The 16,614-nt window shown below is 43.5% G+C and overlaps 1 protein-coding gene across 2 annotated transcripts in view; it reads left to right on the top strand.

Moving 5' to 3' along the window:
- tyw1 (tRNA-yW synthesizing protein 1 homolog (S. cerevisiae)) overlaps positions 1 to 16,614 on the top strand; it is a 221,105-nt gene that overhangs the window by 67,751 nt on the left and 136,740 nt on the right. For both annotated transcript variants that reach the window (XM_034168561.1, XM_034168560.1), the window contains exon 8: positions 16,337 to 16,463. In XM_034168561.1, coding sequence (XP_034024452.1) covers positions 16,337 to 16,463 — 127 coding nt within the window. The remainder of the gene's footprint in view (positions 1 to 16,336; positions 16,464 to 16,614) is intronic.

The following is a 16,614-nucleotide window of genomic DNA, read 5'->3' as shown; positions in this document are numbered from 1 at the left end:
GTTTGCTCGTACCTCCGACCCCTGCCTGGACATGACTGCGTTTTTGCCTTACCCCTGTCTGTACCTCTGCTCCGCTGCCTGACAACCTGTGTACTGAACCTCAACCTGGAACAAACACAACAACTACTTTTACTCCAAAACCTGGTTTGGGTGTTTGTATTGTGGGTCCACCCTTTCCGGTTGCCGGGCTCCCGCCTGGCCTGACACATAGTAGCATTAACAGTTATGAAAACCTAATAAATATTCACAAATAAATTAAATGTATGATGAATTTAATCTTTAATGATAATCAATATGAAAATTGGGTTCTAGTTGCGTGTGATTTTTTTCAGTATAAAAGTCATACCAGAGTGTAAGTTGCAGGACCTGAAGAACTAGTTTATGAAAAATGTGGCATAAATATGAGTCATTATGTTTTGCAGTCATCTTAATATTACATGATCATATTCTGCTGTACATTTACAACGAAAGAAAGAAATTATTATTATTATTATTATTGTGGAATAAAAAATATAGCTCACATATTCACTTTTGTTGGAACAGATTTTATGGTGACATGCCAATAAAAAGGGGGGTGGGGAGGGGCATCAAACACTACTTTTATTATAACGCTGGGATGCCTAAAATGTCTGCACAGTACTGTATGCGAGGTCCGTGCAAAAAAACTTTGAGGTCTGATATTCCCATACAGACCGAGCAAGAGAGGTTAATAATTTGTTTATTATATGGCTATTATATATATATATATATATATATATATATATATATATATATATATATATATATATATATGGGTGATTCTTAGACTACGGGCACTTATTATGTCCTTTGATCATATTGTATGAAAAACAGAAAAAAGGGGAGATTTCACACTTTTATAGTTTTTTTCATACTTTTATAGTTATCTTTACAATGAAAGTGTGTTGAGAAATTTGTTCTAGTAGTCTATGATGACTTTTTCACCTTTTTTCAGCATCATTATATGCAAATATTGCCGTTTTGTGCTTGTCCCACACCCAGACTTTTGATCTTCAATGATAAAAATGAATGGTAAAGAAACGTTTTTTCTAATGTTTTAAAATATCTCTGAATAAAATATCAGTAAATTAATCAAAACATAATTGGGGTATTCAATGTCATACAACTGTTGTGATTTTTTTAAACAAAATGTAGTTGTCCCACACTATTGCCGTAATTTCCACCACAACACTGTAATGTCCCTAAACAGTTCGTATGAAAGATTGTTTGGGTAGTTTCTATGGAGATAAACAGTGACATCAGAGCACATGTATATAGCGCCAAATCACAACAAACAGTTGCCCCAAGGCGCTTTATATTGTAAGGCAATGGTGTGGTGGAAATTACATTTACAAGGCCAATAGTGCTTGCCCCAAGGCGCTTTATATTGTAAGGCAATGGTGTGGTGGAAATTACATTTACAAGGCCAATAGTGCCCGTAGTTAAAGAATCACCCATATAAACATGCAACCTTATGGCATCACCTGAATATGAAAGCTGCTGATGGTTTTGGGCTTGTAGTCACACCTGTTTGCTTTCTTCACCTCCATGAAGAACTTGCTTAACAGATGGTCAAGATTGTTAGCTGGTAAGCTTTCAATCTGTCTGTTTTTTTTTTCAGATGCTGTTTAGGTATTTATGGAGTATGTTCATGTCCAACTTTTTTCTGATCGTGTATTTAGCTTTCTGGTTTGTAACGAAGTTTTCAATCTGTTCTTGACTGTTTAGAGCTGTGTTTTCATCTCGTTGCATTTCATTCTGCATGTCCACTTCAAGCTCGCTTGCTGTTAATTCCTCTATTTTCTTTGTTCGCTTTTGTTTTGTTTTATTTCACGCTGTGAAAATTGCAAACAAAGTCGCAAAGGTATTACGCGATCCGGACCGATTGTCATGGTAACGGACTGATATGGGAAAATATCAGACCAGAAATCAGCCAGTCAGAGTTGTATGTATGTATGTGTGTATATATATATATATATATATATATATATATATATATACACACACACACACACACACACACACAGTTGTGCTCAAATTAATAGCAGTGTGTTTAAAAAAGTGAGTAAAGCTCAAAATCCTTATGGTAGGTTTTATTTCCAAATACGCAAATGCATTGGGAACAATGCACATTCTATTCCAAATCAAAACGTAGAAGAATTTATCAATTTTTTTGTTACTTTACAGAAAGAGAAGAGAATGGAATATTAGGCTGTTCAAAAAAAATAGTAGTGTTTACATTTTTCTTTCTGTGACCCTTATTTTTCCTTAAATAAGGACCCTTCCAGGCATTCCTTATTTAGAGACAAAATCAGCAAATGTTGCACATGATGGCTGTAGTTAATTTCTTTCTGATAATCTGAGTAAAATGGGTCATTCCAGAAATTTTTCAGAAGAACAGCATATTTTGTTTAAAAAGTTGACTGGGCAAGGGAAAACATATAAAGAAGTGTCAAAAATGATAGGCACCTCAGCTGTTTTAAAATAGCAACCAAAACCAGAAAGACTTGGAAGAAAATGGAAAACCACCATTTAAATGGATCAACTCAACTCAGCCAATGATCAACTCCAAGGTGATCAAAGAAGGTCTACAGAAGGTCTAAAGAAGTTACATGTCAGTACTGTAACAATTAGAAGATGCCTATGTAAAGCCAAGCTATGGGCAAGAAGCCCCTGTAAAGTCCCATTGCTGAAAAATGACGTGCTGAAGAGGTTATACTTTGCTAAAGAACACATAGACTGTACTAAAGAGAAATGGTGCAACATTTTATGGACTGATGAAAACAAGATTGTTATTTTTGGGTCTAATTCAAGCCGCAGTACACTGTTAAGACAGTGAAGCATGGTGGACCAAGCATCATGATATGGGATGTTTCTCATACTATGGTGTCGGGCCTATTTTTCACATACCAGGGATCACAGATCAGTTTGAATACTTCAAAATACGCGAAGAGGTCATGTTGCCTTATGGCAAAGAGGAAATGCCTTTCAAATGGGTGTTTCAACAAGACAATGACCCCAAAAACACAAGCAAGTGAGCAGCATCTTGGTTCCAGACCAACAAGATTAACGTTATAGAGTGGCTAATCCAATCCCGGGACTGTAACCCAATAGAAAACTTGTGGGGGTGTCATCAAAAATGCTTCTCTGAGGCAAAACCAAGAAATGCAGAGGAATTGCACAGGCCACAGAAATCATCCAGTCCAGCTGTATCTCAGAGAGAGAGAAAATGAAAACAGAAACATTCGGCCAGAAAAACTACACTTAAGGCAGAGGTCTCAAACCGGTTCCAGAAAGGGCCGAGAGAGTGCAGATTTTCTGTGCAGCCACCCACTCCACCAGGTGATTTCACTGATTAACTGATTCCACCTGCTCAAAGTGATGTTAATCAGTGAAATCACCTGGTGGAGTGGGTGGCTGCACAGAAAACCTGTACCCTCTCTGCCCTTTCTGGAACCAGTTTGAGACCTCTTACTTAAGGTATAATTTGTCAGCATTAAGCAACAAGAAAGCAAAACAAATACTAAGGTGATTGCCAGCCAAGACCAGCTCTGTTTCCTAATAAAATTAATTTAAAAGGGTAGGAAGCATAGTACCATACTAGGCCAGTATGCTAGCCATATGAAAGGGAAAATAAATGTGTCTTAAGTCTGGACTTAAAAGTCTCTACATAATCTGACTCTTTTATTGACACAGGGAGATCATTCCACAAAATAGGGGCATGATAAGAGAAAGCTCTGTGACCTGCAGACTTTTATTCACCCTAGGGACACAAAGTAGCCCTGCACCCTGAGAACGCAGAGCCCGGGCCGGTACATAGGGCTCTACTAGGTCAGCTAAATAGGGAGGTGGTAGTCCATGAATCATTTTATAGGTTAATAGCAGAACCTTAAAATCTAATCTCACAGGGACAGAAAGCCAGTGAAGAGACACCAAAATGAGTGTAATGTGGTCAAACTTTCTGCTTCCTGTCAAGAGTCTGGCAGTAGCGTTTCGAGCCAGTTGGATCATCCCCTAATTCTGGACCGCAGTAAACCAGAAAATAGAACATTGCAGTAGTCCAATCGAGAAGAAACAAATGCATGGATCAGGGTCTCTGCATCAGTCATAGACAGGATGGGACGAAGCTCTGCTATATTTCATCAGTGGAAGAAAGCAGTGCTGATCTGTGTTTGAGTGCAGTACACAGTGTTCACACAACAGGATTTTGGTATCAAGTGTCCTGTGATCCAGGTCTGAAAGTCCCCTTACTCCTACTTACAGCAAAGCATAGGGCTGTTCATTCAGAACAGCCCTTTAGTAATCACATGCACTGACCCAGGCTAACACAAGTACTGAATCTCTGGTCTGCAAAAACCTTGTCATTTCTATTGCTAAGGGAAAAGTAATGGTGTAACATCAAACGAGTGTCAGGAGGAAACGCTTCACAATGAAGCTGCAACTGAATATATTCTAAAATGCCTCTATCCCAAATATACAGTACACACACTTATATAAAGCTTTTCATTATAAAAGGTGTTAGAAGGCAGCGCTAATCGGTCTGTGGACCAGATATCTTTTCCCCTAGCAAGGCTGCTGTTAAGCTTCTTTACACAGCTCTGCAGTTATCGTCAACTGTAAGTCACATGAAATATGGTAAATGGCTTTTATTCTCAAGCTTGTGAGTAGGAGTGCAAGTGGAGGTTTATTGCATTAATCCTTCACTTAAGCCTCAAAAGTCTCTGTTAACTGGCAGTACGTCCCAGCTACATTATTTGTGCTTACTCTTTGTACAGATTCTGTGCCTTTGTGTCCATGCCATTCCATAGAAACTGCATTCATTGAGTGATGAATGATCTTTTGCCAGCTGTGGCTGCAGGCAGTTCATCAATGCTGCTGTTATTAAATCTCTGTCTGCTTGATCTAGATCGTAGTTTGCAGTCTGTTTTCTCACTTTAACCTGGCATTGAAGTTGCAGCTCTTGGTCAGAGTTTTCTTACAGCCACAAGACATCACGGAGGGCGCCGTCTTTGAAGTACTAATGTTGCAATGTTAATGAAAATAAAGGTTTCAAAAATTTATCCCCCAAATTGTCATAATAAAGGATGCACATCTTTGTGCCGTGCACAAGCCATATTCGAAAGCTGAGGCCGATCTGACAAACAGAGATATGCGAGCATACACACACGCAGACAGACGTTTCTTGCTTTATAGATAGATTAAGTCAGTTTGTCGAAAATGCATTATAAAGAGAAAAAAAACCATTTAAGTTGCATCGCACTACAAGTGGCATTTATTTTTAAAATGTGCTGCTGATTCATGCAGTAGGAAGCAAAATTAATTCAATTGGCACATTATTTACTTGTAATCCAAACACTGCATTAGCAAGCAGAAGTTAGCCGGCTAATTAATGTTATTGTAGCAATCCAAAAGAACTCAGAGTAAACTTTTTCTTGTCACCACTGAGCAAACAAAAATGTCAGAGCAGCTGAATGTGCACATTTACATCACAAAATATAAATAAAAGTTTTGAAACAATTATACAGTTTTAAAACATTATAGTTGACTTGACCTTTGGCACCAACGTGGCCAAACATTGAGTACGCTTGTTTCCAGAGCTTTCCAGCTTCAAGACCAACCCTGCCTATTCTCTGTGTAATGTGGAATGGCACCAGTAAGGCAATGTGGCATATAGTGCAGCAGATAAGTGAAACAATCATGCAGTGGTGATAAAAGCATCAAATTCGGCAGAAATACTCCTTAGACACTCCTCTTTTGAAAAACCGATTGTCCACTTGACTTCTCAATTGAAGAATTACACAGAGGTCAAAATTAAAAGATGCTCCAAACATATTGAAAAATATTCCACATTATTTGCCTGATCATAAAGATTCCCAAAAGATATAGTTTGGACTATTGTGACTGAATTCTATGGAGTTACGGGATAAAAACAGCAAGAATGGTGACAGAGGTCAGTGTCATTTTGTGCAAGGGTCAAAAGTTAAAGTTGCTCCAATTTTGGTAAAAAAGTGATGCAAATTATTGGTTGAGCTACTAGGATTAATAAATGGAATAGTGTTGACAGTGTTGAATGCTTGGTCTCCAAAGTAAAGGTCAAACAAGGTTTACATCTATTGGATTCTATGACACGTGACATATGTTACCCCGTAACGTGATAAGTAAGGATGATACATGGTTCAAACTATTCCTTTTTAGAACCGTGTTAACTCAACTAGTAATTTGCATCATGTTTTACCAAAATTGGAGCAGCTTCAACTTTTGACGTCTGTACAAAATGAAACTGACCTTTGTCACCATTCTTGTTGGGAGAGGGTCGTAACACGGACCCGCAACAGGGGGCGCAAATGAACGGACAATGGATAAGACAAAGAGTAACAATTTAATGTTGTGAAACGCACAACTGAATACAGACAAAGATAATGCCAATTGTACACAAGGTGACGTGCGGGCAGACTCGAAGATAGGAGACCTCTGGCGATCGGCGAGCCGGGACCCACACAGCTTCCACCACCAACGGCCTGAAGAACACCGGAGCCGCCAAGTCCCGAGTCCCCAGGTGGTCACCGTCTTCTGTTGCAGACCCTGGTACTGCTGGCAGAAGATGAAAAGACAGTTATGGTGAGTGTGTATCCACACACCCAGTAATCCTTTTTCTACAGATCTTCCAGGAGGGAAAACCTCCACCTCCATACACAATTTCACCCGTGCGGCTCCTGTTAGTCTCTTCCCTGGATGGAGTAAGAGGCGAAGAATGTCGCACTCCCACTATCCGCCAATCCAGCTTCAGACTCAATCCACAGGAATACGGCTGCACACAGAACAATGTTAGATACAACGATAATCAGCAGAGAAGGTTACCTTCGACGGTAGTTGATTTCTCGGCGAGGAGGTGGAGTAATGATCCGGCTTTTATAGGGATGACGGTGATTGTTGACAGCTGGTGTAAATGAGTGACATCTGTCACTCTGTCTCGGCGCCCTCTCATGCTTGAAGCCTGCACTCCAAGCAGGGCGCCGACTGGTGGTGGTGGGCCAGCAGTACCTCCTCTTCAGCGGCCCACACAACAGGACCCCCCCCTCAACGGGCGCCTCCTGGCGCCCGACCAGGCTTGTCCGGGTGTCGGCGGTAGAAATCGGCCAGGAGGGCCGGGTCCAGGATGAAGCTCCTCTTCACCCAGGAGCGTTCTTCAGGTCCGTACCCCTCCCAGTCCACCAGATATTGAAAACCCCGGCCCTTCCGACGGACGTCCAGGAGCCGACGAACAGTCCATGCCGGCTCCCCGTCGATGATACGGGCAGGAGGTGGTACGGGTCCAGGAGTGCAGAGTGGTGAGGCGTGGTATGGTTTTAACCTAGAGACATGAAAAACTGGGTGAATCCGCAGTGAAGCCGGGAGTTTTAGCTTCACTGCGGCCGGACTGAGGATCTTGAGTATTGGGAATGGTCCGATGAACCGGTCTTTGAGTTTTTGCGATTCTACCTGCAGTGGGATGTCCTTAGTTGATAACCACACCTCCTGCCCAGGCTGGTATGCAGGGGCCGGGGAACGCCGGCGATCTGCATGGGCCTTAGCCCTCGTCCGGGCCTGCAAGAGGGCAGAACGGGCAGTCCGCCACACCCGACGGCACCTCCGCAGGTGGGCCTGGACCGAGGGGACCCCGACCTCTCCCTCCACAAGTGGAAACAATGGGGGCTGATACCCCAAACACGCCTCGAAAGGGGAGAGGCCGGTAGCAGATGAGACCTGGCTATTGTGGGCGTACTCGATCCAGGCCAGATGGTCACTCCAAGCCGCTGGATGCGCGGAGGTTACGCAGCGGAGAGCCTGTTCCAACTCCTGGTTCGCCCGCTCTGCCTGGCCGTTCGTCTGTGGGTGATACCCGGACGAGAGACTCACGGTGGCCCCCAGTTCCTTACAAAAACTCCTCCAGACTTGCGAGGAGAACTGGGGACCACGATCCGAAACGATGTCCGATGGTATCCCATGCAGACGCACGACGTGGTGGACCAGGAGGTCTGCTGTCTCCTGGGCTGTTGGGAGCTTCGGGAGGGCCACGAAGTGGGCCGCCTTGGAGAACCGGTCCACTATCGTGAGGATGACGGTGTTACCCTGGGACGGCGGGAGGCCCGTGACGAAGTCCAGGCCGATGTGAGACCAGGGGCGATGAGGCAGGGGCTGGAGGAGGCCCCTGATCTTGTGATGATCCGCCTTGCCCCTAGCACAGGTGGTGCAGGCCTGGACATAGTCCCGGATGTCGGCTTCCAGTGACGCCCACCAGAAGCGCTGCTGGACTACTGCCACGGTCCTTCGTACTCCGGGATGACAGGAGAGCTTGGATCCGTGGCAGAAGTCCCAGACGGCAGCCCTGGCTTCTGGTGGGACGTAAAGTCTGTTCTTAGGACCGTTCCCCGGGTCCGGGTTCCTGGTCAGGGCCTCCCGGACGGTCTTCTCCACATCCCATGTGAGGGTGGCCACGACAGTGGACTCGGGAACGATGGTCTCGATGGGGTCTGACAACTCGGCCTTGGCTTCCTCTTCGTGCACCCGGGACAGTGCGTCAGATCGTTGGTTCCTAGTCCCGGGACGGTAGGTGATCCGGAAGTCAAAGCGTCCGAAGAACAGGGACCAGCGGGCTTGCCTGGGGTTCAGCCGCTTGGCGGTCCGGATGTACTCCAGGTTCCGATGGTCCGTGAAAACCGTGAAAGGCACCGTAGCTCCCTCCAACAGGTGTCTCCACTCTTCAAGAGCCTCCTTCACCGTGAGGAGTTCCCGATTGCCCACGTCATAGTTACGTTCAGCGGGGGTCAACCTGCGGGAAAAGTAGGCACATGGATGGAGAACCTTGTTGGACTCCCCGCTCTGGGACAGAACGGCTCCTATCCCTGAGTCAGAGGCGTCCACCTCCACTATGAAATGGCGGGTAGGATCAGGCTGCACCAGAACTGGTGCAGATGAAAACCGGCGTTTCAACTCCCTAAACGCGGCTACGCACCAATCCGACCAGGTGAAGGGGACTTTAGTGGAGGTCAGGGCAGTCAGGGGGCTAACAACCTGACTGTAACCTTTAATGAACCTCCGGTAGAAATTTGCAAAGCCGAGGAACTGTTGCAGCTTCCTACGGCTTGTTGGTTGGGGCCAATCTCTCACCGCCGCAACCTTGGCCGGATCCGGGGCGACGGAGTTGGAGGAGATGATGAACCCCAGGAAGGACGAAGTGCGGTGGAACTCACACTTCTCGCCCTTCACAAACAACCGGTTTTCTAGTAACTGCTGCAGGACCTGACGTACATGCTGGACATGAGTCTCAGGGTCCGGAGAAAAGATGAGTATATCATCCAGATATACGAAGACAAACCGGTGCAGGAAGTCCCGCAAGACGTCATTAACCAATGCTTGGAACATCGCGGGGGCATTAGTGAGGCCGAACGGCATGACCAGGTACTCAAAATGACCTAACGGGGTGTTAAATGCCGTCTTCCATTCGTCTCCCTTCCGGATCCGAACCAGGTGGTACGCATTCCTAAGATCTAGTTTGGTGAACATTTTGGCTCCATGCAGGGGCGTGAACACCGAATCTAACAGGGGCAACGGGTATCGATTGCGAACCGTAATCTCGTTCAGCCCTCTGTAGTCGATGCATGGACGGAGTCCGCCGTCTTTTTTACCCACAAAAAAGAAACCCGCACCCATCGGGGAGGTGGTGTTTCGAATCAACCCGGCGGCTAAGGAGTCCCGGATGTAGGTCTCCATCGATTCGCGTTCCGGACGTGAGAGGTTGTACAATCTACTGGCCGGGTACTCAGCGCCCGTAATCAAATCGATGGCACAATCGTACGGTCGGTGCGGGGGAAGAGTGAGTGCCAGATCTTTGCTGAAGACGTCAGCAAGATCGTGGTACACCTCGGGCACTGCCGTCAGATTGGGGGGGACTTTGACCTCCTCCTTAGCTGTAATTCCGGGTGGAACCGAGGATCCAAGACACTCCCGGTGGCAGGTTTCACTCCACTGCGTCACCACCCCAGACGGCCAATCAATCTGGGGATTGTGCTTCACCATCCATGGAAATCCCAGAATCACTCGGGAGGTAGAAGGTGTCACAAAAAACACGATCTCCTCCCTGTGATTCCCAGACACAACCAAGGTTACTGGCTGTGTCTGATGTGTAATTAACGGGAGTAGAGTGCCATCTAGTGCTCGCACCTTCAATGGTGAAGGCAGAGCAACCAGAGGAAGCCCTACTTCCCTGGCCCATCTGCTATCCAGCAGATTCCCTTCTGACCCCGTGTCTACCAGTGCTGGGGCGTGAAGGGTTAAATCCCCACTCAGGATTGTTACTGGGATTCGTGCAGATTTATGAGTTTTCCCCGTGTACATATTATGGCCCACCCTTAACCCAGTTCCTAAGGATGGGCGTTGGAGTTTGATCGTTTGGGGCAGTCTTTTAACATGTGCTCACAAGAGCCACAGAAAAAACACTCCCCGCGGGCCAGCCTCCTTTGTCTGATATTTGATTTTAATTTGGCCCTGCTCGTGTCCATAGCTTCGTCAGCAGGGGTAGCTGTTGCCTCACGGAGCCCTCTGGCAGTGGAACGTGGGGAAGACGACACCCTTTCGGACCCGGAGGAGAGAGGGACGGCTTGTGCCCGACCACGCCCCCCGGCCTGCTCCCGACGGTGTTCATTCAACCGGTTGTCTATCTGTGGCCCAGAGCCAGCAGGAGGAGTCACTGCAGCAGCGCTCGAGTCGCGCGCTTCCACTCTGGTGGTGAGAGCCTCCATCCTCCGATTGAGAACTGCATTCTGCTCGGTTACCAGATTTAACTGAGCGGTGAAAGCGGTAAGGATTTGCTGCAGATCACTTACCACGCCTCCTGCTGACGCCTGCGCTCCTTGTTCTCCCATTGGCTGTTCAAGCTGTGGTTGACGCCCCTCGGGATCCATGACGAATGGCCGAGAAATCCTGTTGGGAGAGGGTCGTAACACGGACCCGCAACAGGGGGCGCAAATGAACGGACAATGGATAAGACAAAGAGTAACAATTTAATGTTGTGAAACGCACAACTGAATACAGACAAAGATAATGCCAATTGTACACAAGGTGACGTGCGGGCAGACTCGAAGATAGGAGACCTCTGGCGATCGGCGAGCCGGGACCCACACAGCTTCCACCACCAACGGCCTGAAGAACACCGGAGCCGCCAAGTCCCGAGTCCCCAGGTGGTCACCGTCTTCTGTTGCAGATCCTGGTACTGCTGGCAGAAGATGAAAAGACAGTTATGGTGAGTGTGTATCCACACACCCAGTAATCCTTTTTCTACAGATCTTCCAGGAGGGAAAACCTCCACCTCCAGACACAATTTCACCCGTGCGGCTCCTGTTAGTCTCTTCCCTGGATGGAGTAAGAGGCGAAGAACGTCGCACTCCCACTATCCGCCAATCCAGCTTCAGACTCAATCCACAGGAATACGGCTGCACACAGAACAATGTTAGATACAACGATAATCAGCAGAGAAGGTTACCTTCAACGGTAGTTGATTTCTCGCCGAGGAGGTGGAGTAATGATCCGGCTTTTATAGGGATGACGGTGATTGTTGACAGCTGGTGTAAATGAGTGACAGCTGTCACTCTGTCTCGGCGCCCTCTCATGCTTGAAGCCTGCACTCCAAGCAGGGCGCCGACTGGTGGTGGTGGGCCAGCAGTACCTCCTCTTCAGCGGCCCACACAACAATTCTTGCTGTTTTATCCCGTGACTCCATGGAATTCAGTCACAGATAGTCCAAACTATACCTTTTTGGAATCTTTGGAATCTGCCTGTTTTTTGGACCCTGTTCTCTGGGCCTCTGCTGGTAACAGCCAGCCTTTTTGTGTACTGAACCCTGCTTGAACAATCATTAAACCCTGTCAAACTCCTGCAGTTGTGTCCTACCACCTTGCACCACAGAGTCTGGCACTTTTCGGAGGCGTGTTTTGACTGTATTAAATAACTGAAACACGTTATCACACAAACTCTTCATGTAAGTCCAGTAGACTTTGGCCACGTGTGAGTGTAGTGAAGCTTGCCATTCTCATATAGTCATTTATGTTATATGTTATATATATTTATGCTATATTGCACATCCAAACTCTGTTTAATCCACCATGAATTATATTTGTGCTTTTTAGTCATTGAACACAATGAGAGACACGGCGAGAAGAAGAATGAGTAAGTTGAACAGGCAACAGTTCACATCAGTGTGGCTTTTTATAAGCTTACTCCATTACAGTGTAAAACACCACAGAAGTGAGCTTTAATTTATTCATATTATTCCATCTTCGAAGCATTCCATGTTTTTTTACTAAGTCTAGAGTGGGCATAAATATGGATCAACTTATACGCATGAGTCTTTATTCACACATAATCCTAACAGCAGAATATGGATGAATGAATGAATGACTTTATTTGGCACACACAGGTCCAGAACAACAAAAAACTTATAAAGAGAGAAAGAAAATAGTCCAACAATAATCCAACTCTCTTTTTTGTTTGTTTGTGTGTTTTAATATTTATTTCATTCATTTAAAAGCAGAAAAGCATAAATTAGTAATTACAAGACACTGAATGAAAAGGAGCAGAGAAAACAACATGTCTTATATTTTCTGCCCCTTTTTACAATACAATCTTTCAGTTTTAAGCATCATTATTCAACATTATTTAACAGATTACATTTTTTGATTTTGTCACATACCACTGACTTATTTCATAATTTTAGCCATTATTTAAAAGATTACATTTTTAACAGGTTACATTTTAGATTTAAAACATTTTAGACATTATTAACAGATTACATTTTAGACTTTGTCACAACCCACTGACTTATTTCATAGTTTCATACTTAATACATCTAGTTTAATACGTTTTTTTAAAATAATTTAAGCGACTTTGATTTCTTTGTTGAGGTTGTTCCATAATTTTACACCATTCAGTGCAATACTGTGTTCCTTTACTTTGGTTCTGAATCTTGGTTTTTTAAAGACTTCTATTCCTTTCAGATTATAACTACTTACTCTTTTTTCAAACATATTTTGAATGTTTATTGGTAAGGTATTTTTATTAGCTTGGTGCATTGTTTGTAATATTTTCAAATCACCTAAATCATGAAATTGAAGTACCTTATACTTAATGAATAATGGATTAGATGGATCTCTAAAATGACTATTGCTAATCATTTTTAAAGCTCTTTTCTGCAGAATAAATAATGGTTGTGTATAAGTTTTACATGTTGATCCCCAGATTTCAACACAATAAGTTAAATATGGGACAATCAATGAATTGTACAATGTTAATAAACCATAACTATTCAATGAAAATTTTACTTTATGCAAAACAGCAATGGCTTTTGCTATTTTTCCTTTTGTGTAATTTATGTGTGACTTCCATGTAAGATCTTCATCAATCATGACTCCTAGAAATTTTTCTTTTACCCTTTGTATGTCCATTCCATCTATTTTTATTTTTGTTCAACAGATGGACCTTGTTTGTTTTACTGTACCAAGCCAACCACACCATCTTGCTTTGACAACTGAGCAAGTCATTTGGATCAATGGAAAACATCTTGAGTACAAGAAATCCAGCCCACTTGCTTTACACTGAACCTCAACAGACTTGAAAATTACATAAAAGAAAAAAAAACAAAACAGAAATGCTTTATTGTTACAGAAAGCATAAATATCTGTATGTTTGCTGTGTAGCAGCTTTTGTGCATGTTTAATCACTGATGTTAAACCTGAATAGTCTCACCTCACATTAAATCCCACAAAATCAGTCTAATGGAGTTTTATCCATGTGGAAATAATTCTGGTTGGTAGCTCTGGTTTGAATGAGTACTGTTCTCAGGCCAGTTATTGAGCCTTAGCAGCACGTCACAAAGACTTGTGGTCGATAAACACAGGTTAGTAACCTGCAGGGTCTGAAAACGCAGTGAGCGGATCACAGGACCCAGTGGACCATCTCTGATGTGGCGCCCACACACATTGTCGCAGCTTGTGCTGACAGACCATCGGCACTTCATGAGCGCTGCTGTGCTGAGATGGTGACATATAGAAAGAAACAGTGGTGGGCTGAGCTGTTACTAAACCTGGCTAATCTCAGGGGCATGTCATCACATCTTTCTAAAGGGTAATACCATGTCTGATGCCATATCATACTTTATTGAAGGATTAAGTGGACCCTGAGTTTGGATATAGAGATACTTTATTTTAGATTGGCATGGTATCATAGGGAGGGGGTGCACCACCCACCTGCTCTTGAAACAGCAGTATTACTAGTACAGGGTCTGATAAGTACAACAGCTACTTCAACTTTTACTGTTTTCCTCTTTGTGCATGTGTTCAAATATGCACTCAGAGCAATTAGTATTTGGACAATGAGAATTTTTGTAATTTTTGCCTCTGTGCACATCCACGGTGGAGCTGAAATGAAAGAATCGAGATGTACTTGTAGTGTAGTTTTTCAGTTTTAATTAAAGGGTTTTAATGAGAAACATCATGTTGACTGTTTAGTAATCATAACCATTTGTATACATATACAGTAGTGCTCAGAATAATAGTAGTGCTATGTGACTAAAAAGATTAATCCAGATTTTGAGTATATTTCTTATTGTTACATGGGAAACAAGGTACCAGTAGATTCAGTAGATTCTCACAAATCCAACAAGACCAAGCATTCATGATATGCACACTCTTAAGGCTATGAAATTGGGCTATTAGTAAAAACAAAAAGTAGAAAAGGTAATAATAATCAGTAATGAGAATTTGTGTATTTTTTCAAAATTGAGTATCGTTGCGTTTTACCAAGACCCTCTATGTACTCCTGACCTTGCTGAATAGTATTGATCCTTGTGCCCATGATAACCTCTGATTGGCTTCTTTTCCCTTCCTGATGACTGCACTGGATCTGTCTTGGACTTCATGTATATCTGTCATTTAGATCTACAAACAATATGATACTGTGGTAAATGTGACCATGCAAAAAGGAGACTAGTGAGGAACCCATCATTATCTTATCTATATTACCATATCAAGGCCACACAGAACAAATATACAGTGTTATAGTATCACTGTTTTACAAAGAAATTATTTGTATCAGTTGCTGTCAAACCTGTTAAGTGAGGGCCCCGCTGTCTTATATTGAAATGTTAAAATATGGCAGCGTGGTGGCTTCATAGATGGCACACGTGCCTCAGAATGAGGACGTCCCAGGTTCAGGTCCGACCTGGTTTGTGTGCTCTCCCCATGTTTGCGTAGGTTAACTCCAGGTCCTCTAGTTGTCTCCCAGCTTCAAAGACATGCATGCTTGGGGAACTAGTGAGTCTAAATTGACTGTAGGTGTGAGTGAGAGTGTGTTTGTCTATCTGTATGTGTCGGTGCTGCAACAGACTGGTGACCTGTCTAACTAGAATAAGTGTGTTTAGAATGTGAGTGAATTCATGTTAACATATTGCTTCTAGATTAAATTGATGTTCAAAATGTGAATAGGTATATTGATGTAAATTTTTAATTTATGCCTGCAATTAATCATGATTTGTTACAGAACAATGTACAATTCATTTCTTTTATGGACCAACAGGTTTTTATTTATCATTGTAAATATGGTAATTGACAGCTTTTCTTTAGCTACATTCTCTTGACCAATTCCAACCCTTTCTCTCAGCCACTTCAGTGGCTCTGCATCTTGGTATTGTCTCTGTCACTGTCACACAAAGTGCACCCACTTTGGATACTACTATTGAGTGGTATAAATAAATAAATTACTCAGCAATTCCTTACTAAACAATAGTAAGTCCCTTCGGCTGCTCCCTTGTGTTCACTCGGGGTCGCCACAACAAATTCAAGGTGGATCTGCATGTTGTACTGGCACAAGTTTTACAGCAGATGCCCCTCCTAACGCAACTCCACGTTACACAGAGAAATGTGGCAGAGGTAGAGTTTGAACCGGGAACCTTCTGCACTGAAACAAGGTCCACTAACCACTTGGCCACCACCTCTGCTATTTCCTCCTAAACAATATGCCATATTAATGCATGTAAATGAGTGTATTTTTTGTGTTCTTAAATTATTATTTTTTTATCTTGCATATTTTAAGTGTACTTTCTTCTGATTCCAGCGGAATCAGGTTTGCCACCTTTTATACCACAAACTTTGTGTTAGTTAATTTAAAAAATGGCTTGAAGGCCCTAAATTAATTGATAGTATCATTTATGATACATTGTTAACTGTGGCAGATGTTAGTTGCAATGGCTAAACCTCACCACCCCCACCATTGTGTTTTGTGTCTGACACAGATCATAGATGGCCGAGGAGACGGCCAGATGATCCTATCCAAGTTGAACGGTGTCAAGAAGCTCGAAGATGAAGCAGAGAGACGAGATATGATCACCCCTGCTTTAAGAGAAGCACTGACAAAACAAGGTGATTAGGCTTTTCTGAATCTGTATGTTGTGTGCGTGTGTGTGTATGTATGTATGTATGTCAATCAGAGATCATACAGGGTGTAAAACCAAAAGTACAAATTCTTACCCGACTTTGATTAAGCTGGTGGCCACAATTTATGGGCCTTATG

Source organism: Thalassophryne amazonica, chromosome 4 (genome assembly GCF_902500255.1).
Source record: "Thalassophryne amazonica chromosome 4, fThaAma1.1, whole genome shotgun sequence".
Classification (NCBI taxonomy): Eukaryota; Metazoa; Chordata; class Actinopteri; order Batrachoidiformes; family Batrachoididae; genus Thalassophryne; species Thalassophryne amazonica.
Note: the sequence above shows the minus strand (reverse complement) of the source record. Positions and strands in the feature narration are given on the sequence as shown.